Raw genomic sequence first — 27803 nt, forward strand, 5'->3', positions numbered from 1 at the left:
GGGGGAGTGGGAAAGAGTTGGTTCAGTGCTTCAGTTAGGGATAAATTATTCTCCTTGGGGGCTGGTTGAGCTCAGGAGACAACAGCTCATGATGAAACTGGGTATGTTGACCTTCTTCATTCTTCCTTCCTGCTGTATAAGGTTAGTTAGTGAAATCTCAGGGAGAGGATCAAAGGTAACTGTTCTCTCTTTTGGTGAGTCCAATCTACAGGATAAAAATGGCATATGGGAGAAAAGTCGTTTCCTGTACTTTGCGAAAGAGGCCAGTTATACTGAATTAATGGCCTGCCCTATTCCAGTACGACTCAGAGACAGGAGTGAGTGTACTTTCCAAGGTTGGTCACCTTCAGTGTGCCTGAGTTCAGTCTCTTCAACTGCATCTCTGCCCCATGTGGGAATAAAGAGGCTCTGTAATTATGAAGTTTTACAAATTCCATAAGCTCACAAACTATGATTATTTTTGGATATTTTTAATAACACCTAAATATGTTTCCACTTACACATGTGCCAAACATTATGTTAAGCACTTTAATTCTAGTGACAATCCTACACGGTACTTTCATTTCTATTTTACATATAATGACACTGAAAGGAGAGAGATAACCTACAGTATCATAATGTGTTGAGATACTTAGGGTTTGTCTATGGATGCCCTTTTTAAAAATCTTTTTATAATCTCTTTTGGTGAGATTGATTGAATGATCCATGTTTCATACTATTACATTTAGTACATGTATAACTTTATATTCTATTTTCTTTTAATTCATGTCTCATAACATTATTCTTGAATTAAGTGAAACCATTCTCTCTTTCCACATTCTTATATGACCCAAAGTAGGAGTCTTTTCTTAGAAACAGGTGAAAATGACTTCTGATGTTTCTCAGTACCCTCCAATTATAACTTCCTAACTGAAGAGCAGGAGCTAATTCAGTTGGTGACCTTCAGAGAAGAAACCCAGCTCCTTCTAGGTTCTGCTTTTTCAGAATGGACTGTATTTATGACTAAATGTTCTCCTCAACATTGCATCCCAGCATCGGGATGTCCTTGGTTTGTAGTTTATCTTTAAGTAGGTAAGTTTAATTTATAAAAGGAGGTATTAGCAAGCTCATTTGGCCAAAGATTTGAAACTTGTTCTCTGGGACCAGCAGGTAGAATGATGGTTAAGATGCTGGACTTCCACAAGACTGACCGTGGTTTGAGGCTAAGATCCAACAATCTGAAAATCATGCTGAGTATGTGTGTGTGTGTGTGTGTGTGTGTGTGTGTGCTCCAAATCTCAGGAGAATGGAGGAGATGGAGTGTATCATGGCCATCTGACCTGGACAGTGATTTCTCACTTTTTCCTCTCACTGTCTCTTTCTGTCCCTCTCTGGTGAGTGCATGTGCTCTATGGCCAAAACCTAAAAATAAACCAAACAAAAAACTTATCTTCCAACTGTAATAATCAATAATAAATCTGATAGTTTTGTCTACATATGATTGATTCTTTTGTCTTATCTCATTGGGTTCAAACCATGACAGGAGAGGGACCAGCAGATAGTGTAATGGCTATGTCGCTGGACTTCCATGTAGTCACCCGCTTCGAGTCCCAGACTCAGTGGCTTAAACTCACGCCGGGCGTGTGTGTGTGCGTGCCCAAGATCCCAAGAGGAGAATGGAGGAAAAGGGATTGCAGTGTGGCCATCACCCCAGGGGATGATTTCTCGCTTTCTGTTTCTCTATCTCTCTCTGTCTTTCTGGCGTGCACACACACTCTGTAGAGGAAAAAAAAAACAAAAAACAAAAAAAATGCTCTCAAAAAAAAAAAAATGACAGGAGAAGAATGAATGGTCCTTTACTGGTTTCCTGTCTTTGTTTCCTAAGACTGATACAATAAAGTATAATGCCACAAACTTTGTGATTTAACAATACAGAAATTCACTGTCTCATTAATATAGAGGCTGAAAGTCCAAACTCAGAGTACTGGTGGGACCATGCTCCCTTTAAAGCCTCTAGAGTAAGAGCCTTCCTTGTCTCTTTCAGATTTTGGTGGCCCCAGGTGTTCCTTGATTTTAGTAGTACACTTCCTATCTTTGCTTTTGTGCTTATATGGCCATTTTTCTTATGTGCCTGTGTGCAGCTTTCCCTCTTCTAATAAGGATGCCAGTTTTGGGGTCATTGGGAAACTCACAACACTTTTTTACATAGAAAAAAATAGAAACTACATCAGGACTTTTCAGCTGACCCTCTATTAAAATGATGGCCCATCCTATTGCAGTATGACCTTGTCTTAACAATTATATCTTCCATGATCATAATTATATCTTCCATGATTCCATTCCCAACAAATGTCACATCCTGAGGTGGTTTTGGTTGGCACTTCAACAAATCATTTGAGGTGGGGGGACACCATTTGACCTCTAACTGTCTACCTCTAGTTGCCAAAGTCGTGTTCTTCCTTTGTAAAGGGCATTCAAAATATATTTACTTGATCACAACATCTGTAAAAGTTTTAATCCCTTCTAGCATCAACTTTGAAGTCCAAAATATATACTAAATATTATCAAATCAAAAAGCTCCAAATCTCATCATCTAAATCAGTTGTGCATGAGATTCATAACATGGTTCATCCTGGGATAAAATTCTATCTGTGAACTTGTCAAGCCAGGAGACAAGCTTTCTGCTTCCAAAATACAGTGGCGGTATAGGCATATATGATCTACCTTCTCATTCAAAAATGAAGAAAGAAGGGAACAAAAGGAGTCGTGGGCTCTAAGCAAGTCTCAAAACCAACAGAACAAATTTCATTACATTTCAAGGCTTGAGAATAATCATCTGTGGCTTTGTCTCTGGCCCTTTTGGGAAAGCATTCTGATTTTTGGTTCATTGGATGGTGGTTCTACCCTCTCAACCCAATGGGTGACCTTATTCTTTAGGTTATTGTCTTGGCCTGTATTGTATAAAAAATATAAATATTTGTGACATGAAATAGGTTTCTTTATCTCTTTTGCTTCTTGATTTTCTCTCTTTCTTTTGTAGCTAGTATATCACATCTATACTTTATGCTAGCTTTTATAGTTTATAGACTTATATACTGAATCTGTGATTTTTAAAAAGTTTAAAAAAATTTTTATTAATTTTTTATTCTCTACAGTGCATGTGCTCATTAGAGATGGTGACAAAGAGAGGGAAAGTGAGAAATCACCCCCAAGGGATGATCATGCCGCAAATCCCTTCTCCACTATTTTCCCTGAGATTTTAGACATGCATGGACACTTACCTGTTGTGATTTTCAAACTGCTGGGTCCGGGGTTCAAACTGTGGAGTTGGCTTTGTGAGACCCATGCCACCTACTGGCCCGATAGCCTCCAATGCAAAGTAGATGCCCACTCTTATTGTCTATGAAATGGATAGTTCACTCATTTGATAATATTTAAGTTTCATCCTTTCCTTATTGACTGGTAGTGCTATTTCTCACAAAGTAATATATTTTGACTTATACTTGGCTTGTTTCTCAACTCTTTATCCTGTTCTTTGATCATTTTCACTTTTAGCATGTAAATACTATACTTTAAAAAAAATTATTCTAACCTAGTAACAAGTTTTAATATAGGATAGCAAGTTCTCTGGCCCTCCCCAACCATTGTGTGACTTCTAGACTTAGCAATTTTCACATAATTATTCTCCTATCCATATGTATTTTAGAGTAATTTTATTGTATTACTTCTGACACTGTTGAAATTCTGAATAAAATTGTATCATAATTATATAGCAATATGCAGAAACATGCAATTTTATGATGCTGTGAATTTGTACTCAAGAACATAGTTTGTCAAAGTATTCAGTTATTTATAATATGCTTTATTACTTTTGCTGTTATTTTGATTAAGCTATTTATTTATTTTTTCCCTTTCAATATCTATGTGGTTATTTTTAGTGTAAATAAAATTTATTGCTTTATATAGGTTTTTATTTTAGCTAGTCACCTTACTAAAAAATTGCTTCATTTGCTGCAGAAGTTTTTCAATAAGCCTTTGGGAGTTTTCTAGATATCCTGACATTTTACCTTCAAATAATAATTTTTTTTTTGAGCCTTCTGGTGTTTCCAAAGTTTGAAGAAAAACTGACTTTTTAAAATGCCCAAAGCACAAATTCAGAGAAAATACAGTTTATTTTATATTTTTATGCCAAAGATGGCTAACAAATTTGGTTGTCTGTTTTATACATTACTCACTTCCAACATACATCATTGGATAGGGACCACTGAAGACCCTCTACCCAGACTTTACCTTCCTGCTCCTCAGATCTAGCCAAGAACCAGGTTAGAGCACCCTACTTATTCTGTCTTTCTCCATCTCTCTATTTTTAATTTGTAAAACATTTTAAAATTTCTTAGCTCACTGTCATTTTTTTATTCTTACCTTTCCCCCTGCACCCATAGGATAAGCCAATCAGCAGCCATCTGTATTTGAGTTCTGAGCAGCCCGTTCATGCATCAGGGAACTCATAGAAATGTCAGATAAAGAATTATAAATATTCATAGTGACAAAGCTAACAGAGAGGCAAGAGAAGAGAGACAATGAACTCCAGAAAGTTAGCAGAAGAGATGAGTTCCAGGAGGTGAGGAAGTTCCTGCAGGATCTGAAAGAGGAAATACACATTATAAAAAAGAATCAAATGGAATAGTTAAGAGATGAAGGCTGCAATACAGGAAATTAAAACCTCTCGAAAATATCCAAAGATTAGATCATGCAGGAGATCAAGTCTCATATGCTGAAGATAGAACATCTGACCTAGAAAAATTCACCAAGAAGACAGAAAATAACCCCCCAAAATGACAAAAACATACGAGTAATACTAGATACTGTTAAGCGCCCAAACATCTGGACCATTGGTATCCCAGAAAGTGAAGAAACTAATAAGGGCATTGATAATCTATTTTGTGAAATCTTGAAAGAAAACTTTCCAAACCTAGAGAGGCATTCAAATATCCGGACCCAAGGAATACAAAGGACTCTACATAGAATCAACCTAAGAAGATTTCCCTAAGGCACATCATAGCCAGATTGACAAAAACCGCAGACAGAGACAAGATACCAAAATTGGCAAGAGAGAAACATCAAGTTACTGTCAAAGGATATCCCACAGGCTAACATCAGAAACAATGCGAGCAAGGAAAGAATGGGAAAATATATTCAAAGTGTTAAGTGAAAAACAATTTCAATGAAGAACACTATATCTGGCAAGATTATCGTTCATATCAGAAGAAAGACCCCCAAAATTCTCAGATAAACAAAACATGAATGAATTTACCCACACCATACCAGCTCTTTGAGATGTGCTGAAGGGAGTGCTATGCCAGGAAAACGAAAGACAGACAGAAATAAAAGAACCAAAGATGACCAAGAAAAAGGCCAACTTAATGGCAGGGATACGTTCACAAATGTCAATAATAATGTTGAATATTAACTTTCAGGATTTAAATAGAAAGATCAGATCATAACACAGCAAATTGAATACAAGCGAGATTAATTATATGAGTTTGAACTAGTGAAATAGAATTTTTTGACTTTAGACTAAAACATTACTGATTTTCTTTGATGCTTTGATTTCCATATTAAAGGATTTTTGTCTTCTCTTGAACTATTGATAGGTTCATCTACCTAGTACTTGAACTGAATCCTGACCTTTTTCTTGATTTTAAGTTTTAAACAAATTTCTCTTAACATTTTTTAACTTGATCTATTAAAATTAAAACTGTTTTTCTTAAAATTAAAAAAATGCATTAAAAATACATATTAATACCCATTTAATGGCTGTAGTAAGCTATATAGCCCCAGTAAGGTGCTACTTTCTAGTATGTTCACCTTCCTCACCTATAGTCAGACATGTGTTCATAGATATGTATATATCAGCTGTGCTTGCTATTGAAAGTTCTTAATTAAGTTATTCAGTGAATCAATAATATGTGAAAAAAAAAAAGGCATGAAAACAACTGTAGATACCAGAGACAGTGTGAGAGGAGGGGGGAAAGTGGCAGAGGGTGAGAGGTAGGGAAGCAAGGGGGAAACAAAAAAAAGCAGAATATATAAGAAACAAGAAATAGAAAATTGCTGATGATAACATGTGTGGTTATCCTTGATTGAATTAATATACAATGTATTCTGAATGGAAAATCTCATTTTGTGTACTGTATTGATGTACAGTGAATGACTGTAAACAAATAAAGTAAAAAATACATCATTCACCATGGCTTTTTCATTTATTTACAAAATTTAGAGTAAGTTATTTTAAAAATTGATACTTACATTTGACCAAGAGTATTCAACTCCTTTTGATTCAAAAATTAAAGATTCAATGATTATTATAATTAAACCAATTATGGCCATGCAGATACTTAGGATGTTCATTACAATGGTGTAAACAAGCTGTAATAGACACACAAAGGAAAACCGATCACGCACAGCAGAAATAGATTTTGGTGAAGTAATCAGACTGCCATACTGGCTAGAATATTAAAGTTCAATTTTATCCCCTTTTGGCTGATTATCTGGAATCTTAAAATAGTTGCTATCAGGACTCTATTCAAATTTCTCTAGAGGCCAGCAGGATAAAATATTTTCTTCAGAAGAAGCATTTATTTATTCATTCAACATATAATTACAGTCTTATAATGTACTAAACATTATGCTAAAGATAAGATCAACCTTTATTTAAGAATCTAAAAGTCTAATGGGGGAGATAAAACTATAAACAGTTTATTTCATTTAATAAAATATAATGTCATACTATGAATAAGCTTCTTGTTTGGGATTTAATGTTATCCCTCTCTCAGTAAAGTCACTTTGCTACTTAAAAATTTTCAATGGGGCCAAAAGGTGTCATGGTGGTTAAGGTGCTGGATTCCCACATTGCCCACCATAGCACGGTAGTTAGAGTCCTGCACTTGGTGGCTTGAAAATCATGCCAGGTGCATGTACATGCATGTCTGTAATCCCAAGAGGAGAATGGAGGACAAGGGATTGTGGTATAGTCATCCCACTGAAGAGTGATTTCTCACTTTCTCTCTCTCTCTGTCTCTATCTGGCAAGCACATGCACTCTATGACCAACCCCTATGGGGTCAAAATAAAATGCCAGCTCTGTGGCAAAAAACAAACAAAAAACCCCCCAAAAACCCCAAAACCTCTCCCTCACTATATATAAAATATATATTTTTTGCTGTCTAGCATGGGGCATCTTCATTGGTTTAGTCTTCATAAAAATGTCTATTCAGTTTCTACCATGAAAGTCAAAGGAGGAAGACTTCATTTTTCCCAGTCACTTAAAGCCACGCCAGACCATGACCAATGAGATGTTCCTCTTAAGTACAGTGAATCTTGAACAAATGATTTAAAGATGAAGAAAATACTGGAATTCATTCCTGACAGAAGCAGCTGTGGTGTTATGCAGTGAGGCACTGGTGACCTTGGGTGCTAGAGGGTAGCTATGATGTAACACCCCAGAACTTCACCTTTTGTAGAAGCTAAAAGTCTAGCATCTTCCCAATAAACCATGTCTTTCCTAAGATAGCCAGCCAGATGTTATCTGGCCCAGTTTCATTTTTCAGATGCAGTTCACAATGGTGGAAAAAAATGAGGAAAGTATATCACAGAAGTGTATCTAAATTTTCAGAAGCAGAGGAAGCTGGCCTTCAGGGAAGAATTGGAATTCAGTATTGCTGGAATGTGTACTGTTACAGGAGAGTTGAATAAAAGGTGGTTAGAAAGGTGGGCATGGGATAGATTATGAGTAACCTAGTATGTTTTAAGGATTTTTAATGTTATCTTTATAGATATGTAGCGATAGTCTACTCATTTAAGTACACGACATTATTACTTTGGAAAGGTTCTGCTTCCAGCATGAAAGTGTGAGGAACTCTGAACTAACTCCCAAGTCAAACCTGTAAAAATCACTAAGAAAAAAAAAAAGAATCTTAGTCATTTAAAATCTCTGGAAATAGTTCTAAGGTTATATAGTAAATGAAGAAAAATTTATCCACGAAAATCTATTAAAACTCAGTGAAAACTGTACGCCTGTGGTATCTGAGCCAAGCACTATACTTTTCCTTCTTCCTGTCAGCTCAGAAAGCTCACTCTAGGTTGGTATAGCCAACAGGGCTCCTCAGTGGCTGTACTACTTTACATTCTTACCAACAGTGTAGGAAGGTTCTCTTTTCACCACAGCTTTACAAGCATTTATCATTCTGTATTTTAAAAATCTTAGCCATTCTGGCTGGGATTAAGTGGTATCTCATTGTGATTTTGGTTTGCATTTCTCTTATGATAAGAGATGTTGAGCATGTTTTCATAGTTTTTTATTTTTCTTGCCATTCACATGTCTTCCTTGGACAGTTGTCTGTTCAACTCATTGCCCATATTTCAACTGCTAAGCACATGCTCTTTTTAGCAAAAACTTAACAAAAACTTTGCCTACTCCAATGTCTCCAAGAGTTTCCTTTGTGTTTTCCATCAGTAGTTTCATAGTTTGAAGTTTTGTTTAGATCTTTGATTCATTTTGAGTTGATCATTATTAGTGGTGAAAGATAGGGTCCAGTTTCATTTTTCTGCAGGTGAATATCCAGTTTTTCTAGCACCATTTACTAAAGAGATTTTCTTTTTCCTACTTTATACTGAATGTCTGCACTGTGTGGCAGAAACTGAACAATTAGAAGGTATTATAGCAGGGAGGGCAACTGAATATACTATAAACAGTTTAAGAAGGGGTGGATAACGAGGGATTGGGGAAAATCAGAAACAAAAATGTAAAGCTTATGATAATGTACATGGCAATATCTATGACTTGACTAATATACACTGTATTGCTGGGAAAAACAATTTTTTATGCTGTAAAGACGTATAGTGATTAAATATAAATAGAACTATATTATATATATGTATATATGTGTGTGTGTATCTAGTATTATCTTTATGGAAGGAACAGGTCATCTAATTAGCATTTAAAAATGTATTCATTCATTTATTTTATTTTATTTTTAAAAATGTATTTATTTTACATTCACTCACTGCACATCCTCACAGCATTTCTAAATCTGCTTCCAGGTACTTGTTTGGAGGGCAACTCCTACATAAATACTGCAAGTACTCTCTTTTTCTGCTTAGCTTCCACTAATGAGTTGGAAGCCCCATCTTGGGTGTGGCACCACTGAGAATATTGGATCATGACCATTCCTGTACTGAGTTGTGGGGTAGAGTGTCCTCCTATGAGAGACAAGCTAAGGAGACCTGGAGCTGCTGTCCCTCACCTCTTCATTCAACAAACCCTCAGCTCTTAAAAGTGGGAGTGCCCCTTAGAGAGAAGGGCTCCGTTTTCCCCCTTTTCTCACTCTTGGACCAGGGTCTAGGGGGTGTAGGTTGTAGAATGGAACTCTCACCAAAGGAGGTAACTTATGTGGTAAGTTTAAACCTAGGAGTACTACAAACAACAACAAACAAACAAAATAAAATGAGAGCAATGGAAGTTGCAATGACAATCAGGTATTGATAGGTTAATAGGAGATACAGGCTAAGCAGTAGGCCAGCTAATTTTCCACAGAGAGGTGGGGAAAGAGAACTAGGAAGAGCCCTCCTTAGATCTGAACAAATCTCAAACACAGATTTGGGGAATTATCCCTTCAAAGGTCACACTTGTTTGAATTCTCTGTGAAGAAATGCATGTCCCTAAAAGATCAGTAGTAGAGCTAATGGCTGGATATGATTAAGAACAAAGACAAGAAGAGCCCCTCCAAAAATCAGTGTTGGACTGGGTCTGGACCCTGTAGGAGCTAATGACTCAGAACTCCCTGACTAAGTTATATAATGAAGAACACACCCACTAGGCTAACTGCATGATTTGGGTCCAGATCCATAGGCTCGAGAAACAGGCATGTGTGCATGTATGCCCAACATCCCAAAAGGAGGGCTAGAGGGTGGAGAAAGGATTGTGGTATGGCCATTTCTCACAGAGGGTGCCTTTTCCTCTCCTACACTCTGGCTCTCTGGCAAGCATATGCACCCTATAGCCAACGACAACAAATATCAGTCATCCGAGGGTGATTACGGGCATGGCCAAAGCTGCACCCTCAGAGATCATCATCAGAGTTTAACACTGAGGGCTGAGAAACAGACCTCACTAAACTAATCCAGCCAGTAATTAATAAAAATCAAGCAAATAACAATAACAAGCCCTGAGTAGGAGTCAATATCCAGAGTTGCTATAATTATCTAAAATGTCCAGTCACCAACAGAAACTATTATGAGACAGGCAAAGAAACAAGAAAGTTTGATCCATATACCATACAAGAAAGCAGCCAACAAAAACTGAGTGTATCTTCTTAATAAGACCTGTTTGGATCATATTACTTAAAAACATAGCCCTCCTGGGACCAGCAAATGGTATAATAGTTACATTGCTGGACTCCCATGTAGTCGACTATAGTTCAAGTCCCTAATTTGGGGGCTTAAAACTCACACTGGGCACATACGCATGCATGCCCAAGATCCCAAGAAGAGAATAGAGGAGAAGAGATTGCCGCGAGGGCATCCCCACTAGGGGGTGATTTCTCACTTTCTGTCTTGGTCTGTCTAGCGAGCCCATGTACCCTATAGCAAAAAATCTCTCTCAAAACAAAAACAAAAACTAAAACATAGCCCCCCCTTTGTCTCTTAAACTAGTCTTCACATTGTTTCATGAGTGTTTTATCAAATTATGAAAGTTAACCTGCAAAAATTGTGAAGGCTATAAATGATAGACTTATGTTTACAACAGAAAATCAAATAAAAACTTTTTTTTGCGTTGTCTGGAAATAGTTCACTCTAGTGACCTATTTTATTAATTACTGGCTAGATTATTTTAGTGAGGTCTGTTTCTCAAGCCTTCAGTGTTAATGTATTTGTCATCAAAAGAGTACTTTGCCGAAAAGAAAGATTTGACAAATGTGCAAAATATTTTCGATCTTTTGTGAAATTGTAGTTTATCACTTGTTTGTATCTGTAAGTTGTTGTTATAAATATTGCCTGTATTTTTGACATTAATAACTTTATGCTTTGAAGCTTATATCTGTGAATTTACAACTGAAATTTATTTTGTCAGTGTTTTCTGAAAGAACTGAATCAAGCTTCTGCTGTAGGAAAAAAGTCTAGTGTGGTCTTATTTAAAAGGGAAAGAAGTGGAGGGGAAACATTGTTTTCAAGTATTGAAATATAAGCAGAATTTAAATGGGTTTCATTTACAGAAAATAAAGATTTTCTGAGAAGTGGGCAATCGTAATGAATAACACATAAAAATCTCAGCAATCTTAACTTTAATTTCACTGTTGTTCTAATACCATTCAGCAAACAAGGCAACTTATTTAAGTATACTTGTATAGGTAGGTGTTAAAAAAAAAAAGAATACATATAGAGTCAGCTTTGTAACATAGTAGCTGTGCATGGAAGCAGGATCCCACACAGTCAACTGTGGTTCAAATCCTGGCACCCAGTAGCTTGAAAGGTACACTAGGCACGTGTGCATGCCTGCCCAAAACCCTGATGAGTGGATGTGCAGGAATGAAGACTGAGGTGTGACCATACCCTACACAGGGTTGCTGTCTCTCAATTTTTCTCTAGCAAGTGCATATTCTCTCTAACAACAACAACAACAAAAAAAATCATAGGGACCAGCAGATGGCTTAACGGTTATTTCACTGGACTCACATGTAGTTGACCACAGTTCACACTTTGAGGCCTGGACCCAGGGACTTAAAACTCATGTTGGGTGCATGTGCATGTGTGCCCCAAATCCCAGGAGGAGACTGGAGGAGAAGAGATTGTAGTGTGGTCATCCCTCCAGGGGTGATTTATCACTTTCTGTCTCTCTCTCTTTCTGATGAATACATGCACCATATAGCAAAAATCTTTCAAAAAAAAGAAAACATAGCTCTCCAATGGCAGCTTTCTTTTCTTTGTCCTTCTTATCACTGTTAGCATTATTTTCTTACTTATCATGTTTACCACGATTATCCATATTTTCTCAGATAAGGAGAGTGAAGCACAGAGTAATTTGCCCAAGGTCACATGGCAAATGTGACCTGCTCTACATTAGTACAGTAGTAGGGTAGTGAGAATTTGAATTTAAGCATGGCGATCTGCCTCCAGAGCTGTGACTGTGTCCATAAGAGTCAAGGAAGGTGGGAAGGGAAGTTCTAAGGAGAAAGGGACTGTCCTTTATGGGATGTATTGGAATAATATCTGGTTCGTATTCTAACGATAGTCTCTAGATCTGGGTTTGCTGAAAGCAGTTCTTTCTTTTTGTTTTCTGGTTAGTTGCTTTTATTTTTATTTTTATTTGTCAGAGGCTGCATGCACTAGCAGGAGAGAGACAAGAAAAGAGGAGAAAGAGAGAAGAAAAATAAAACTGAGAAAGCATTCCCCATAGGGCATGATCACACTGCAATCCTTTCTCCTTCATTTCTCCCTCCTTTCAGGATTTTGGGCATTCATGCACACATACTTGGAGTGGTTTTCAAGCACTGGGTCCAGAACTCAAACCATGGGGTTGGCATGTGGGATCCAGCTGCCTTTACCACCAGGCCAAGAGTTGGCCTTGGCATTTCTCATTTCATACAATATTTTCCCTTATCCCCTTCCTTAACTCAACAATGATCTCCTAAGTTTACTCTACTATTTTTCCTGTCTTCTCAATGCTTTGACTCACAGGACAGAGTTTTGCTTGGTTACATATACTCCACCAGATAGGTAGAAATGACTTATTCAAGGGAGATGCACTCATCTGTCTTTTTACGAAATTTTACTGCTCACTCTACACACTCCTCAATACCCACACACGAAAGATGCAACGAAGCACATCTTTATAAAAACTGATCGTGTTCATCTCAGCCTTTGGATAAGCATTTCTTCCTCCCCTCAAAGCTGGCTCAGAATCAATAATTGCTCCTCCCTTGTGACTGGTAACATTTTTATCCCTGGAGTCGTTCCAAAGATTCCGGCATACCTTACATCGTGTAGGAGGCTTCTGAAAGACACTGCTGGCTCCTGAGTTGATGAACTGGGGATGGACACAGACATTTATAAACACTTATCACTTAGGACAATCCCCTCAATTCTTTTTTTTTTTAATTTTATTTCAAGTTCTTTTATACACTCAATCACCATTACTTAGCTTGCACAGTGAATATTCCAACATGTGTGCATTTCTCCCCAGTCCAGTTGATAATACTATAAAGTTATCTTCAACAAAAAAATACCCCATTTATTTGTCCCTCAATTCTGAATTATAATCATATCTAAAGTATATCTAAAATATCACTGAATTCTCTGAAGAAAGTGGTTTTAATATTTAAAAAGGCAACATTTCAGTTCTGCCATGACCATTAGTCGAATCTCTAAGAAATGGGTTCATTATTTTTCTGTTACAGCAATGAAAACATATTTTCGTTTCTGGTCCATTTAAATGAGACATTTGCATAGACGATAAGACTGAGGGATCTCACAATAATTTCATGAGGAACAAGTAGCAGACAGTTCACTTGTTTCGATTGTTGGTTATCAAGCTCATGACCTGAATTATGAGAAAAGAATCTCTAGTGAGTACTGTGGTGGCTTTCACTTACAAAACCTCCTTCCAATATACAAAAAACTATTCCAGCAATAGAAAACAGTTTTGGAAACATTTTGTCTGAAGAGCTACAGACTGCTTTCCTCAAACATCACGTCTCAGGTGCTATCATCACCTACTGGCATCCATTGAAATGATTAGTTGTTTCTGGTATATCAAGAGCTGAATTTTCCCCCAATGGTCTCTCTTACACCTACCTTCAATCTGTCTGCAGCACTAACTGAAGATGACTCAAATATAAGAAGGAAATTGGGACTCTTCCAGTCCAGGAATATGAGATCTTGTTATAGAAGCAAAAAAAATCTTAGCTTGATATTTTTAACTCTGATACTTTATTGTCGTGCCAGTCTGTAAGAGTTACTTACATTTTCGAAGTCTTTGCTTTCCTCATTGTAAAATGGGCATTAATAATAACTATTTCAAGAGATTATTGTGGCAATTAGGTTAAAATGAACTTGACATGCTTTTGAGAGGTGCCTGACACACAATCGATATACAATTCAGTAATTATTATTTGTGGCTAAATTCTGCCATAAGCCCCTCTTTTTTTTTTTGGCTATAGGGTGCATGTGCTCGCCAGAGAGAGACAGAGAGACAGAAAGCGAGAAATCACCCCCTAGGGAGGATGGCTACACCGCGATCCCTTCTCCTTTATTCTCCTCTCGGGATCTTGGGCATGCATGCACATGCACCCGGCATGAGTTTTAAGCCACCGGGTCCGGGACGCGAACTGCGGTCGACTACGTGGGAGTCCAGCGACATAGCCATTATGCTAACTGGTCTCCCCCCCTTCTACATCTTGAACACAGGGCCTTGGTATATGCTTTAAAACAAGTCACTCGTATTCTTTCAGTTTAACCAATTTCTCTTTATAAAGGACATATAGTCCTTTCTAGAACATTCTCAGTGTTAGTATATGCCTTCTATTCCTTCCTGCTATAGGAAATCCTCTGAAGAAATAATGTCTCTAATCCAGAGAGTGATTATCAGACCCTTCTCTGAGTGAAGTGATTATACTTGCATGTCTCAGAAGCCTTTACATAATGCATAAGTTCTGGGTTACAGTTAAATCTCTCCTTAAAGACCCTTTTTTTTTTTTTTTTTTGTTGAGGAGGCAAAGAATAGGTAAGGAGTTAATGAAACCCTTCTCCTCAATGGAAACATGTGACTTTGAGTTAACTTTCTACTTCTGCTCAATTGGAAACTTGATACAGTTGGAATGTCAGTTGTATTACTAGGCCATGTTGTTCATGAGTAAAAGGAGCCCCAGTGTATAAATTACTTCTGCACTTGAAGTAACTGTGGACTAAAAATAACTTGGGGAAAGCATGGGTTTGGATTTTCCTGGGGGTAATAACATAATGGGAATGGGGACATGCCTCTGGGGGAAATGTGGGATTGGGGGGATGTTGGCAACTATGCCCTCGGAATTATTCTATCTTTACTCAAAACATCCACTTTAAAAATCTAAGTTTAATTTCCAAAAATTTCTCTTGAGTACCCAGGTTTCTTCTTTTCTCTTTCCTCATATTACCTCTCTTAAAAATTGCCTTTATGGTTCCCAACACAAAGCTCTGGCCTTTGGGTTTTCACTCTGCAAAAGTCTTATATTAATAGTTACCCAAATCATTCACTCTAATCATTCTTCTTAAAGTATACACCTTCAATATTTTTTTCCACGTAAACAGACCACCCTTTTAAGGAATGTATCAAAACCTGTGACAAACACAAAAAGACTTTTTAAAGTCTGTTTTCACACTAAAATTAATTTCTTTAAATTTGAGATTGGGTTGGTGGCCCATTGCTTAATCACCTAAGCAATAACATGATTCATCAGAGAAAAATAGAAATGAATTGAAATCATTAATACTATGGTTTACTCACAAAGAATGATGACACAAATAAGTAATATATCATAACACATATAGGGACAGGACCAACACTATTTGGCTCCTCCTCGTTTAGGAAATAAAAATGAATCCAGAGAGTCCCTAGTGCAATGTGGATCAGGCCAGTCATTATTTGTACAACCTGTGAGAGAGAGACATTATTACTCAAGTAAAATCTATTAGATAGATTATAATTTGGGCGACTGAGATCATAAAAATATCGAATTTACTTTGCTACTTGTGAAGTAGTGTTGAAAGAATTGTGTGTCATGGAGGAACAAAGGATGATAGAGAAATGGCAGCCATACTTGGGGGTTGAGTTATTCTCATTTATTTTAACAGGGAATATTCATTTTTGTCTCATAGTAGCTTTCAGAGATTATTAAAGCATAATTTTCTTGTTGGTTCTGATTGAGTAAAAGACTTAATTTCTCTACTTGGTTTGGGAGCGCATGCAAGTGAAAGGTGGAGCTGTTGACTGGAGATTTTTAAAGCTCTGTCTTGAATCCCAGTGGCCTCCTATGATTGGTTCTCTGAGGCCAACACAAGGTGCAGACTCAGTTCTTATTCTCTAGCACCAACCCCACATAGGAACTTTTGACCTTGCTTTACTTCCTTCTCTTATTCTCTCTTATCTGGGATTTAGGATTTGTTTTTCCTTTGCTACCCTTCTACCCAGTGCTGACTTTTGTAACCATGGTCTGGACCACAGCTCTAAGCCTTGTTTCAAAAACCATGAAGGGAGGATCTCTAGTGACCTGTAGTTTTCTATAACTCTCATATAAAGTGGGCCTCAGGAGCCATGCTCAGAACTGGGCCTTATTCTCCAATGGAGAAGAGTCATATACACGTATCAATGACAAGGATATCCACAACTATAGAAGGAACTGATTTGGAGATTAGAACCCAGCATTGCTTGCTCTGCAACTGTTTTATGCCCCAATGCCCATTCTTTCTCTCTTAGGTAGTTTTTAGTGGATTTAAGTCAGACTACCTTAAACCTAAAGTTCACAGGGGGTATGTAGGTTTGCGTCTTGATACTAAAATTATGAAAAATATTTTTAACCAGGGTTTTGCAGAGAAGCAGAACAAATAGGATACACATGTGCTTACATGTGTGCACATACACACACATACACACACACACACACAGAGTCTTGAAAAAATTAATGAAAAAATGGATTATGAAAAAACTATGCACGGATTTTGAATTGTTTTTCATCAAAATAAACTTGTACTTTAATTTCACTTTTTCTGAAAACTTTTTGAAGTCCTATAATATATATGTTTTGAAGACTATCAAGTAAAAAATATGCAGTGTGGGCTGGTAAGCTAGAGACCCAGGACAGTCCATTATTTGACAAAATCTGGAGGCAGTCTTCGAATTCCTTCCTCTTGCTTTGCATGGGGAGAGAAAAAAGAAAAGGGGTAGGAGGGGGAGGTCAGGCTTTTGTTCTATTTAGGCATTCAATTGATGGGATGAGGTCCATCCACATTATGGAGGTCAGTCAGCTTTACTCCAAGTCTAATGATTTAAATGTTAATCTCATCCACAAACATTCTCACAGGAATAATCAGAATAATGTTTGATTCAGCGGCTGGGCACTCCATGGCTCAGCCAAGGTGACACATAAAAATGAACAATCACAGAAAGTCAAGAAGTGGTTATTGGGTGGTGATACTCTTCTCACATGAAGATCATGTTGACTTGGAGTGACACAAAATCATGCATTAGGGTGACTTCTGCCTCAATCAGACAGATAGAGGATGGCAGTTCAGAATGGGGCCAGGTGGTGGCTCACTACCATGATCTTCAGTTTCAGTTGCTTTCTGAACCGTGACTCCACTGACTTAATTTGAGTGCAGTAAAGGACCCAGAAGTGTTAGCAGGAGGAATTAATATAAGCTCCCCAACCCTTCATTCTCTCTTAGGTGGTAGATCTCACTGGTAAATCAGTGAGTGGCTAGGGACAGGCATATACTAATACCTTCTCAAACACATTGCTACCACCACCCTGGCCAGATAGAGAGAAGGAGAAAGAAATCTAGACTTAAAACACCATGAGACTAGCAGATAGGGTAAAGCCACCTATCCCTACTATGTATGGGGCTTTGCTGCCTGTAGGTGTGCCTGCATTCTAGTAGTATACAGGTAGATCTCAATGAGCTGGATGTAATTATGGACTTAATATATTGGGAATTTTATTGCTGCAAGGTTCATTGTTGCTGGCTTAGATCCAAATGCGGTTCGAGGTTGCACAAATATTGGTGTAGAATACAAAAAAAGGTACGGCATTTGGAGGTTGAGAAGAAGTGAGAGGAAGATCACCGGTGTAGAATATGACTCTGTTGATCTGAATTTGGGGTGGGACTTGATGTCATAATGTCTCAGGGTCTACAATTCCCTATGGTTTTGGGCCCATCACCTAACCACTTCATTTATGATCTAAAAGGCTTGCTTGAAACTATTTACAAAGTTGGTCCAAAAAATGGACCTCTTCTGTATCAGCAACATCAGGGTGTATTTTCCAGAATCTCGGGTAGGTTTCGATGATGTTGAACTATTCAGAAATGATTTATGGATCCATAATCTGTGTCCTGTTAGTAGTTCTAGTCTGATTGTTATCACCTAATAATGCTTCTATAGATTTTTCTTCCTTTGGAGGGTTCATTACACATATGGTTAATGTCTATTTCCTTTTTTTTTTTTGGAGAGGTTTTTGCTATAGGGCTCGTGCGCTCGCCAGACAGGCAGAGACAGAGAGACAGGAAGTGAGAAATCACCCCCCAGGGGGGATGGCCACGCTGCAATCCCTTCTCCTCCATTCTCTTCTTGGGATCTTGGGCACGCACGCACACTCGCTCGGCGTGAGTTTTAAGCCACCTGGTCTGGGACGCGAACCACGGTCGACTACGTGGGAGTCCAGCGACATAGCCATTACGCTAACTGCTGGTCCCGATGTCTATTTCCTTTTATATTAGGATGAAGCAATGCTAGTAATTTATAAACCTAAGAGACACTTTGTCCTTACCGCTATTGGTTTGGCGTCCTCTCTTATGATAAATCTTCTTGCCATTTTTGACTAAGATACAGTGTAGAAATTATAGTGGGTGAGTGGACTCCTTTTCTATAGAGAAATACAGAGAAAAAGGTAAAACTACATTATTTTTTGAGAGATTTTTCTATAGGGCATATGCACTTGCTGGAGAGACAGAGAGAAAGAGACAGAAAGTGGGGATCTTGGGCACGCACGCACACTCGCTCGGCGTGAGTTTTAAGCCACCTGGTCTGGGACGCGAACCACGGTCGACTACGTGGGAGTCCAGCGACATAGCCATTACGCTAACTGCTGGTCCCGATGTCTATTTCCTTTTATATTAGGATGAAGCAATGCTAGTAATTTATAAACCTAAGAGACACTTTGTCCTTACCGCTATTGGTTTGGCGTCCTCTCTTATGATAAATCTTCTTGCCATTTTTGACTAAGATACAGTGTAGAAATTATAGTGGGTGAGTGGACTCCTTTTCTATAGAGAAATACAGAGAAAAAGGTAAAACTACATTATTTTTTGAGAGATTTTTCTATAGGGCATATGCACTTGCTGGAGAGACAGAGAGAAAGAGACAGAAAGTGAGACATCAACAACCCCCCCCTTCCCCCGCCACAGGGCGGATGGCTACACCACAATCTCTTCTCTTTCATTCTCCTTTGGCATCTTAGGCAAGCATGCAAATGCACCTGGTGTGAGTTTTAAGTTTCTGGCTCTGGGACTTGAGCCACAGTCTACTATGTGGGAGCTCAGACCATTATGCCATCTGCTGGTCCCATAACTAACTATTTTTGAGATAAGGGAGTAATATGTCAGCCTCTGATTTTCCACTACTTTGGAATTCCTTGAAAGAATCTTTCTGCATCAACTCATTGATACTGGTCTCAGCAAAATAGCTAATCACTTCCTGACAAAAACCAAGAGCTGCTTCTGAGATTTCATTCTTCCTTTACAGTCTTTAAATGAGACTGAGTAGATACCTTTTGATATGGCTGCTTTATTCCCATTATTTTCACCTTCTCTAGCAATTATCTGCTCTCATAAATCCATAAGACCTCCTAAGTTAGGACTCCTGACTGTTATGTTTGCTCTCCACTAGAATGTCTCCCAATATAGCTATAGCTGATTGAACAAGGGATGGACATCCCCCAATAATAGTTCATGTCTCAGGAAACTGCATTTAGCACTAAGACAATATCGTCCCATTCTGAGTTTATCTCTTTTCTGTAGGGAGTGGTGAGGGAGGCTTATCTACCTCCATATTCCACTACCATATTCCACTATATGAAAAAAACAATGGAGGGACACTATAAATAAGGAGATGGAGGTGGAAAACTCCCTAAAAATTCTGATGGCTGACACTGTGAGACTCAGCTGAATCTTTTTCTTTTTAAAGAATCATTTATTTATTTATTAATATTTTTTCTTTTTTATTTCATTTTCTTTTATACATTCAATCACATTATTTAGCTTACAAAGTGAATATTTCAATATGTGAACATTTTTCCCTACTCCAGTTGATTAAACTGTAAAATAGCTTCAACAGATAATATCACATTTCTTTGCCCCATTAATGCTTTGCCTCCATATTTTTCTTCTAAATGTCCTTCCTCAGGTCCTACTCTTCCACATACACTATATCTGGTATTTACACCCATTTACTGTGTTTGTATATCCTTCAGTCAATCAGTTTCAGTCATAGAGTGTGGACACTCGGTATATATTAAGTGAGAACATATAATGTCTCTCCTTTATAGCCTGGCTTGCTTCACTCAGCAGTAGATCTTCCATATTCTTCCACTTTCTGTCAAAATCCAGGTGTTTTTCTTTTTTCTTTTCTTTTCTTTCTTTCTTTCTTTTTTTTTTTTTTTTTTTTTTTCATCTAAGGGAGATTTCCCCTATAGGGTACCTGAGCTCACTAGAGACACAGAGAGAGAGAGAGCAAGAAATCACCACCCCCCCCCAAGAGGGGATGGCCATGCCACAATCCCTTCTCCCCCCCACACCCCCGCCAACATATATCATTTTTTTTTTTTTAATCTTAGACATTCTGACTGGGATTAGGTAGTATCTCATTGTTGTTTTGATCTGCATTTCCCTTACGATGAGGGATGTTGAGCATTTTTTCATATGTCTTTTGTCTATTCGTATGTCATCCTTAGAGAGTGTTTTTTTCAACTCATTCTCCCAACTTTTAATAGGGTTGATCATCTTTTTTTTTTTTTTTTTCCAAAGAGCTGCTTGAGTTCCTTGTGTATTCTGGTTATCAGTTCCTTATTTGATGCATAATTTACAAAAATATTTTCCCATTCTGAGGGCTGTCTATTCACACTAATTACTGTGTCTTTTGCCATGCAGAAATTTCTTAGTCTGATGTAATCCCACTTGTCTATTTTGGGGATTATTGACTGTGCTTTGGGGGTCTTATTTAAGAAGTCTTTCCTACCCCAATGTCTCCCAGAGTTTCCCCAGTGTTGTCTAGGGGCAGTTTTATAGTTTGAGGTCTTAGATTTAGATCTTTGATCCACTTCGACTTGATTTTTGTCAAAGGTGAGAGGTAAGGGTTCAGATTCATCTTTCTGCAGGTGGAAATCCAGTTTTGCCAGCACCATTTGCTGACGAGGTTTCCCTTTCCCCACTGGATTGACTGGAACCCCTTGTCAAAAATCACTTGACTGTATGTTTGGAAATTTATTTCTGGGGACTCTATTCTGTTCCATTGGTCCACGCATCTGTTTGTGTGCCAGTGCCATGCTGTTTTGATTACCACAGCTTTGTAGGATATTTTTGGGTCAGGGAGTGAGATGCTGCCCACTCTACTATTCTTGTGCAGAATTGTTTTGGCAATACAGGGTCTTTTATGATTCCAGACGAATTTTATGATTGTCTTTTCTAGGTCTGTGAAGAATGTGACTGGTACTTTGATTGGTATTGCATTAAATATGTAGATTAATTTGGGTAGAATTGCCATTTTGATTATATTAATTCTTCCAATCCAGGAACATGTGATGTCCTTCCACTTTTTTGTGTGTGTCAATTTCGATTTCTTTTTTTAGCTTCTCATGGTTTTCCTTGTGGAGGTCTTTAACTTCTTAGGTTAGACTTATTCCTATATATCTTATACTTTTTGTGGTATGGTAAATGGAATAACTTTTTTCAGTTCTATCTCAGTTGCCTGTTGTTCATATTAAAAATGCTGTAGATATCTGTATATTGATTTTGTATCCTGCAACTTTATTGTATTCATGTATTACTTCCAGAATTTTTTTCATGTAAATCATTGGGTCTTCTATGTATACTATCATGTCATCTGTGAATAGAGAGAGTTTCACCTATTGTTTTCCTATTTGAATGACTTTTATTCTATTCTCTTTTCTGATTGTGTTGGTGAGGACTCCCAGTACTGTACTGAAATGGAGTGGAGAAAGTGGGCATCCTTGTCTTGTACCAATTTTTAGTGGGAAAGCTTTCAGCTTTTCTCCATTCAGGATGATGTTTGCTATAGGTTTTTCATAGATAGATTTTATTGTTTTGAGAAATGACCCTTCTATGCCAATTTTTCTGAGAGTCTTGATCATGAAGGGATGTTGTATCTTATCAAATGCTTTTTCTGCATCAATCGATATGGCCATATGGTTTTTATCTTTCTTCCTGTTAATATGGTGTATTACATTTATGGTTTTGTGTATGTTAAACCAACCTTGCATTCCTGGAATAAAGCCTACCTGATCATGATGTATAATCTTTTTTATAAGTTGTTGGATATGATTTGCTAGTATCTTGTTGAGAATCTTTGCGTCTATAGTCATCAGAGATATTGGTCTATAGTTTTCCTTCCTGGTCCTGTCCTTATCTGTTTTAAGGATAAGGGTGATAGAGGCTTCACAGAATGAATTATGGAGAGATTCACCCTTTTGGATCTTTAGAAATAACTTGAGCAGAATGGGGTTTAACTCTTCTTTGAAAGTTTTATGGAATTTAGAAGTGAAACCATCAGGCCGAGGGCTTTTCTTTGTTGAGAGGTTATTTATTACTGATTCAATCTCCTGGCTTGTTATGGGCCTATTCAGACTTTCTATATCCTCCTGGTTCAATCTTGGTAGAGTATATGTTCCCAGAAATTTGTCTGTCTCATCCAGATTGCCTTGTTTCTTGGCATATAGTTGTTCATAGTATCCTCTAATGATGTTGTATTTCTCCTGCATCTGTTGTTATACTACCTGCTTCATTGCAGATTTGATTCACCTGGTTCCTTTCTCTCTTCTTAATAAGTCTCATTAGTGGTGTATAGATTTTATCTTTTCAAAGAAATTTTGTTTTGGTTACACTTGAGTAAGAGGATGTATATCAAGTATTTTCATAGTGTTCCAGAAAATGGCTGAGTACCAAATGGCTGAGTACTAAAAACATGGGACCAAAAGCAATCTTTTGCATCTTGAATTCATAAAATCACCAGAGGTTATGGCTGTTAGTTGTCTCCAAGGACTTATTAATGGTTCAGAGAAGTTGCTATGGGTCAATTAAATTATTGTCCTCAATTTCTTTTCCCCTTCCCTGTTAGAAGGTTCTATATCATCCCATGTCACCTTGTGACTTGTTGTGTCTCCATAGACTCTATGGAAGGAATATATTCTCTACCTCACTGATACCAAACTCAACCTTGTGATATTCTTTGGAAAAATGACACATGCCATATCTGAGCCAAAGCATAATGTGGTATTGTGAGTTTCTATAGATTCTCTTACTCATTTACCTCTGCTGTGAGATCACATCCCAGGTATCTGCTGTTGTGTAGTATAGATCCCAGATTGAAGACACATGGAGCAGGAGGCCCACAGCCTACCCACAGCATTAAAAAAAGATCCAGCAAATGAAAAATAAATGCTTGGTCTTGTTGCAACTAGAGATCATGGGTGAATTGCTTCTTCAATTTGAGCTTTATAAATTTGTGTTTTGAGCGCTCTGTCTTTATTTGTATAATTCTTTGGCCAGCATAGTCCAGAATCAGATTGCATATGATAATTAACTTGAAGTGGTCCAGTTAGAAGCCTCAGGTAGGTACCCTTCAATAATGGGTTAGTCTGAATCTAAGGAGTCTGTAACTCAACCTTTTGGAACTTAGATAATTTTAGGTACAAAAATTATGGACCAAAAACTCATGCATTTTTAGAAAAATGGGTTAACCTTACTAAAGAACTTAGAATTACAGGTAACACATGGGGGAAATTTTAACTTAAACAAAATCATTTGCTTGATAGATGCACTAGAAAAGAAAGCATTCAAAATGAGTCAAAAACAGTGAGATGCATTTTTAAAATTAGTTTGCATGAACATGTAAAAAATAAAATGAATTAAAAATGTCTAAAAGAATCTTTGAAAAAAGACTAATGAAGACTTAGGCAACACATCAAGGATAATATATTACATTATGCATTAATTGACTTAGGCTCAACTGCTCCTTCTCTTTATCTATCCATTTTTTCCCTGATACTACAAATCTACTAACCTCTTTACTCAACTATGTTTTAACCCTGAAAAGATGAAAAAAAGGAACTTAGATGTTTATAAAGTATGACCATCTGACTAGCCAGAGCTGCCCTGCCATAACCACACTTACTCCATGATCTAAAACAGAATAGCATTATTATAAAGACTTCTTTGACTTGAGGGAAAATCCTCAAAATCCTTGCTGGAGCTGAAGAGTTAGAACTCCCTGACTAATTTATTTATATGAAAGATAATTCATGTAAAATACTAAAAAAGACTGTGGTATCTATGAGACTATGGTATCTATGAGACACTATGAAGAAGGTGAATATTCATATAATAAAAGGTCTCAAAAGGGGAAGAGCATGAGAGAGGGGAGAAAAAGAGAGAGAGAGAGCAAGAATATTATTTGAAGCAAGAATAGTAAGAAAAAAATCTCAAATCTGGCCAAAGTATGAACATTTAGGCACAAGAATCTTAGAAGTTCAAAATACATTTAACCCAAAGAAGAGCTAAAAAAGATGCAAAATAATCAAACTACTAAAAAGGAAAGACAAAGAATTCCAAAGGCTTAAAAAATAAAGAAGTATATCATAAAAAAGGCCAATATCTATGATGAATGTAGATGCAAAAATCCTTAACAAAATAGTAGGAATCTGAATTTAACAGAATAGTACAAGGGTCAATCGCCATGATTAAGTGAGATTTATCTATGTGATGCAAGGATAATTCAACACATGCAGATTAATAAATGTGATACAGCACATTTATATGATGGAGGATAAAAATCATGTAATCATCTCAATGGATGCAGAAGACTTGTTTGAAAAAATTTGACATCATTTCATAATAAAAATGTCAACAAATTAAATATAGAAGGAATGTATTCCAACACAATAAAAGTTATATATGAGAAGTCCATGGTAACAACATACCCATCAGTGGAAAGGTCAATATTGGGACCCACAGTAAACGTAATGGCTATGTCGCTGGACTCCCACGTAGGCGACCACGGTTCGCATCCCGGACCCGGTGGCTTAAAACTCACGCCGGGCGTGTGTGCATGCGTGCCCAAGATTCCGAGAGGAGAATGGAGGAGAAGGGATTGTGGCATGGCCCCCTGCCCTGGGGGGGGGGGTGATTTCTCGCTTTCTATCTCTCTGTCTCTGTCTTTCTGGCGAGCGCACGTGCCCACTAGCGAAAAACCTCTCAAAAAAAAAAAATCAATATTTTCCTCTAAGATTAGGAACGTGAAAAGGACACTTTCTTTTTCTTTTTTTTGAGAGGTTTTTGCTATAGGGTGCGTGGCTCTCCAGAAAGACAGAGAGAGATAGACAGAAAACGAGAAATCACCCCCAAGGGAGGATGGCCACGCCGCAATCCTTTCTCCTCCATTCTCCTGTTGGGATCTTGGGCACATGTGAACACACACCTGGTGTGAGTTTAAGCCACTGGGTCTGGAACTCGAACCATGGTCGACTACATGGGAGTACAGTGACATAGCCATTATGCTAACTGCTGGTCCCAGAAAGGACACTTTAATCACTTTTGTTGAATATAGTTCTGGAGGTCCCAGCCAGAGCAATTAGGCAAGAAAAAAATAAAAGGCACTCAAATCAGAAAGAAAGACATTGAATTGTCTCTGTTTACTGACCACATGGTCTTACATAGAGAAAACACTATAGCTTCCACCAAAAAACTCTTCTAACAAATTCAGTAAAGTTGTGGAATACAAAGTAAATATACAAGTATCAATAGAGCTGATACACATTAACAAGAAATAAATCAAGAAAATAATTCATTAGAAATTCTTGGGAATATGTTTAACTGAGAAGGTAAAAGAAAGAACTGTCTACTGAAAACTATAAAAAACATTGGTGAAAAATACTGAAGAAGACACAAGTAAGCAAAAAGATAGTCTATGTTCATGGACCAAAAGAATATTGTTAAAATGTTCCTGCTACCCAAAGCAATTCATTGCAATCCCTGTCAAAATTCCAATTTTCTTTTACAGAAATAGAGAATAATGCTAACATTTGTATGAAACCACAAAAGACCCCAAAAAGCCAAACCAACTGAGCAAAAAATAGAGCTTGAGGTATTATACTGCCTGATCTCAAAATATATTACAATACTATAGTAATAAAAATAGAAAGGTAATGGCATTGAAAACAGATGCACTGACCACCAGAACAGAATAGTGTGTCCAGAAATAAACCAACACATTTATGCCTGTTATGGTCAACTGATTTTTGACAAAAGATTATCCTTTTCACAAAAGTGAAAGGATAATCTATTCAATACATGGTGTTGGGAAAACCAGATATCTACATGAAGAATAATGAAATTGAACCCCTTTTGGGAACCAGCAGTTAGCGTAATGGCTGTTGCTGGACTCCCATGTAGTCGACCGCGGTTCGCGTCCTGGACCCGGTGGCTTAAAACTCACGCTGGGTGCGTGTGCATGCGTGCCCAAGATCCTGAGAGGAGAATGGAGGAGAAGGGATTGTGGCATGACCATCCCCCCTGGGGGGTGATTTCTCGCTTTCTGTCTCTATGTCTCTGTCTGTCTTTCTGGTGAGCGCACGCGCCGTATAGCGAAAATCTCTCCAAAAAAAAAAAAAAAAAAGAAGTTGAACCCCTTTTTTCATACTATATATTAACATAAAAATCAACCCAAGATGGAATTGAAGATCATTTTCCTTATTCTTTACTTTCTGCTTGCACAGAGACTAGATATTATTATTATTATTATTATTATTGTTAATTAGAGAGGTTTTTTGCTATAGGGCACGTATGCTCGCCAGAAAGAGAGAGATAGAGAGACAGAAAGCGAGAAATCATCTCTCGGGGGGAAGGCCATGCCGCAATCCCTTCTCCTCCATTCTCCTCTCAGGATCTTGGGCACGCACGCACATGTGCCTGGCATGAGTTGAAGCCACTGTATCTGGGACTCGAACCACAGTCGACTACATGGGAGTCCAGCGATGCAGCCATTACGCCATCTGCTGGTCCCTGGCCTAGATATTATTTTTGAGCACATGTTCAGCCCAGGGCTTGTGTGTGGCCTTCTAGATTTGCTAAAATATGTGGGAGCTTTTCAGAATTCTTATTACCTCAAGCATCTCATTTCCTAACCTTTTCTCCCAAGCTTTTCAGTTAGTCTATTATTTGTCCCAGCTGTTATCCATTGCCTCAGGAACTGCTTGCTTCCTTTTCATGTTTTTGATATACCCCTCCAGGGTAACTACCTGAGCATTGGGATAGTTGTTCTTTTAGTTTATTTTTATGCATAAGAGAGTGTATGTGCATGAGAGTGAGAGAGACATCCTCAATGGTGTGTCTTCATTCATGCTGCAATCCCCTTCCTATGCCGTCCAACTCCTCAGAATCTTGGGCATGCACATACCCTATATGTTTTCATATTGAACTGGAATCCAAATCCATAGTCAGTCATGTGGCTTCCAGCACTGCAGTTCAATAACCTTACTGCCTGTGCCACTGAGGCTGGGCTAACACTGAGATGGTTCTAAGTTATGTGAGATAGTTTCATTCTTTGAGCAGGCCCTCCATGGAACCAGTACAAAGGTCTATTAAACCACCATAATTATTTGAGGACAGTGTTTGTTTTTCTCCTTCAGTTGCTAGGTACCTATACCAGGAATACAGGCTGTTTTAAGGTCACTCATAACCTGAGGATTAAGTCTAGGATTAAATTAAAATGCCACAAAAATCTCTCCATAA

The 27803-nt window shown here is 37.8% G+C and overlaps 1 protein-coding gene across 3 annotated transcripts in view; it reads right to left on the reverse strand.

The window, feature by feature from the left end:
* LOC102477861 (B-lymphocyte antigen CD20-like) overlaps positions 1–18652 on the reverse strand; it is a 26481-nt gene extending 7829 nt beyond the window's left edge. For 2 of the 3 annotated variants that reach the window (XM_006163815.1, XM_006163814.1), the window contains exons 1-4: positions 18554–18652; positions 15517–15663; positions 13009–13062; positions 6289–6408 (exon numbers count right to left, since the gene is read on the reverse strand). In XM_006163815.1, the coding sequence (XP_006163877.1) occupies positions 6289–6408; positions 13009–13062; positions 15517–15663; positions 18554–18598 (366 nt within the window). In that variant the 5' untranslated portion in view covers positions 18599–18652. The remainder of the gene's footprint in view (positions 1–6288; positions 6409–13008; positions 13063–15516; positions 15664–18553) is intronic. The other variant, XM_014582242.1, reaches the window with a different exon arrangement.
* Between the last annotated feature and the right edge of the window lie 9151 nt (positions 18653–27803).

Source organism: Tupaia chinensis, unplaced genomic scaffold, assembly GCF_000334495.1.
Source record: "Tupaia chinensis unplaced genomic scaffold, TupChi_1.0 Scaffold143204_1, whole genome shotgun sequence".
NCBI lineage: Eukaryota > Metazoa > Chordata > Mammalia > Scandentia > Tupaiidae > Tupaia > Tupaia belangeri.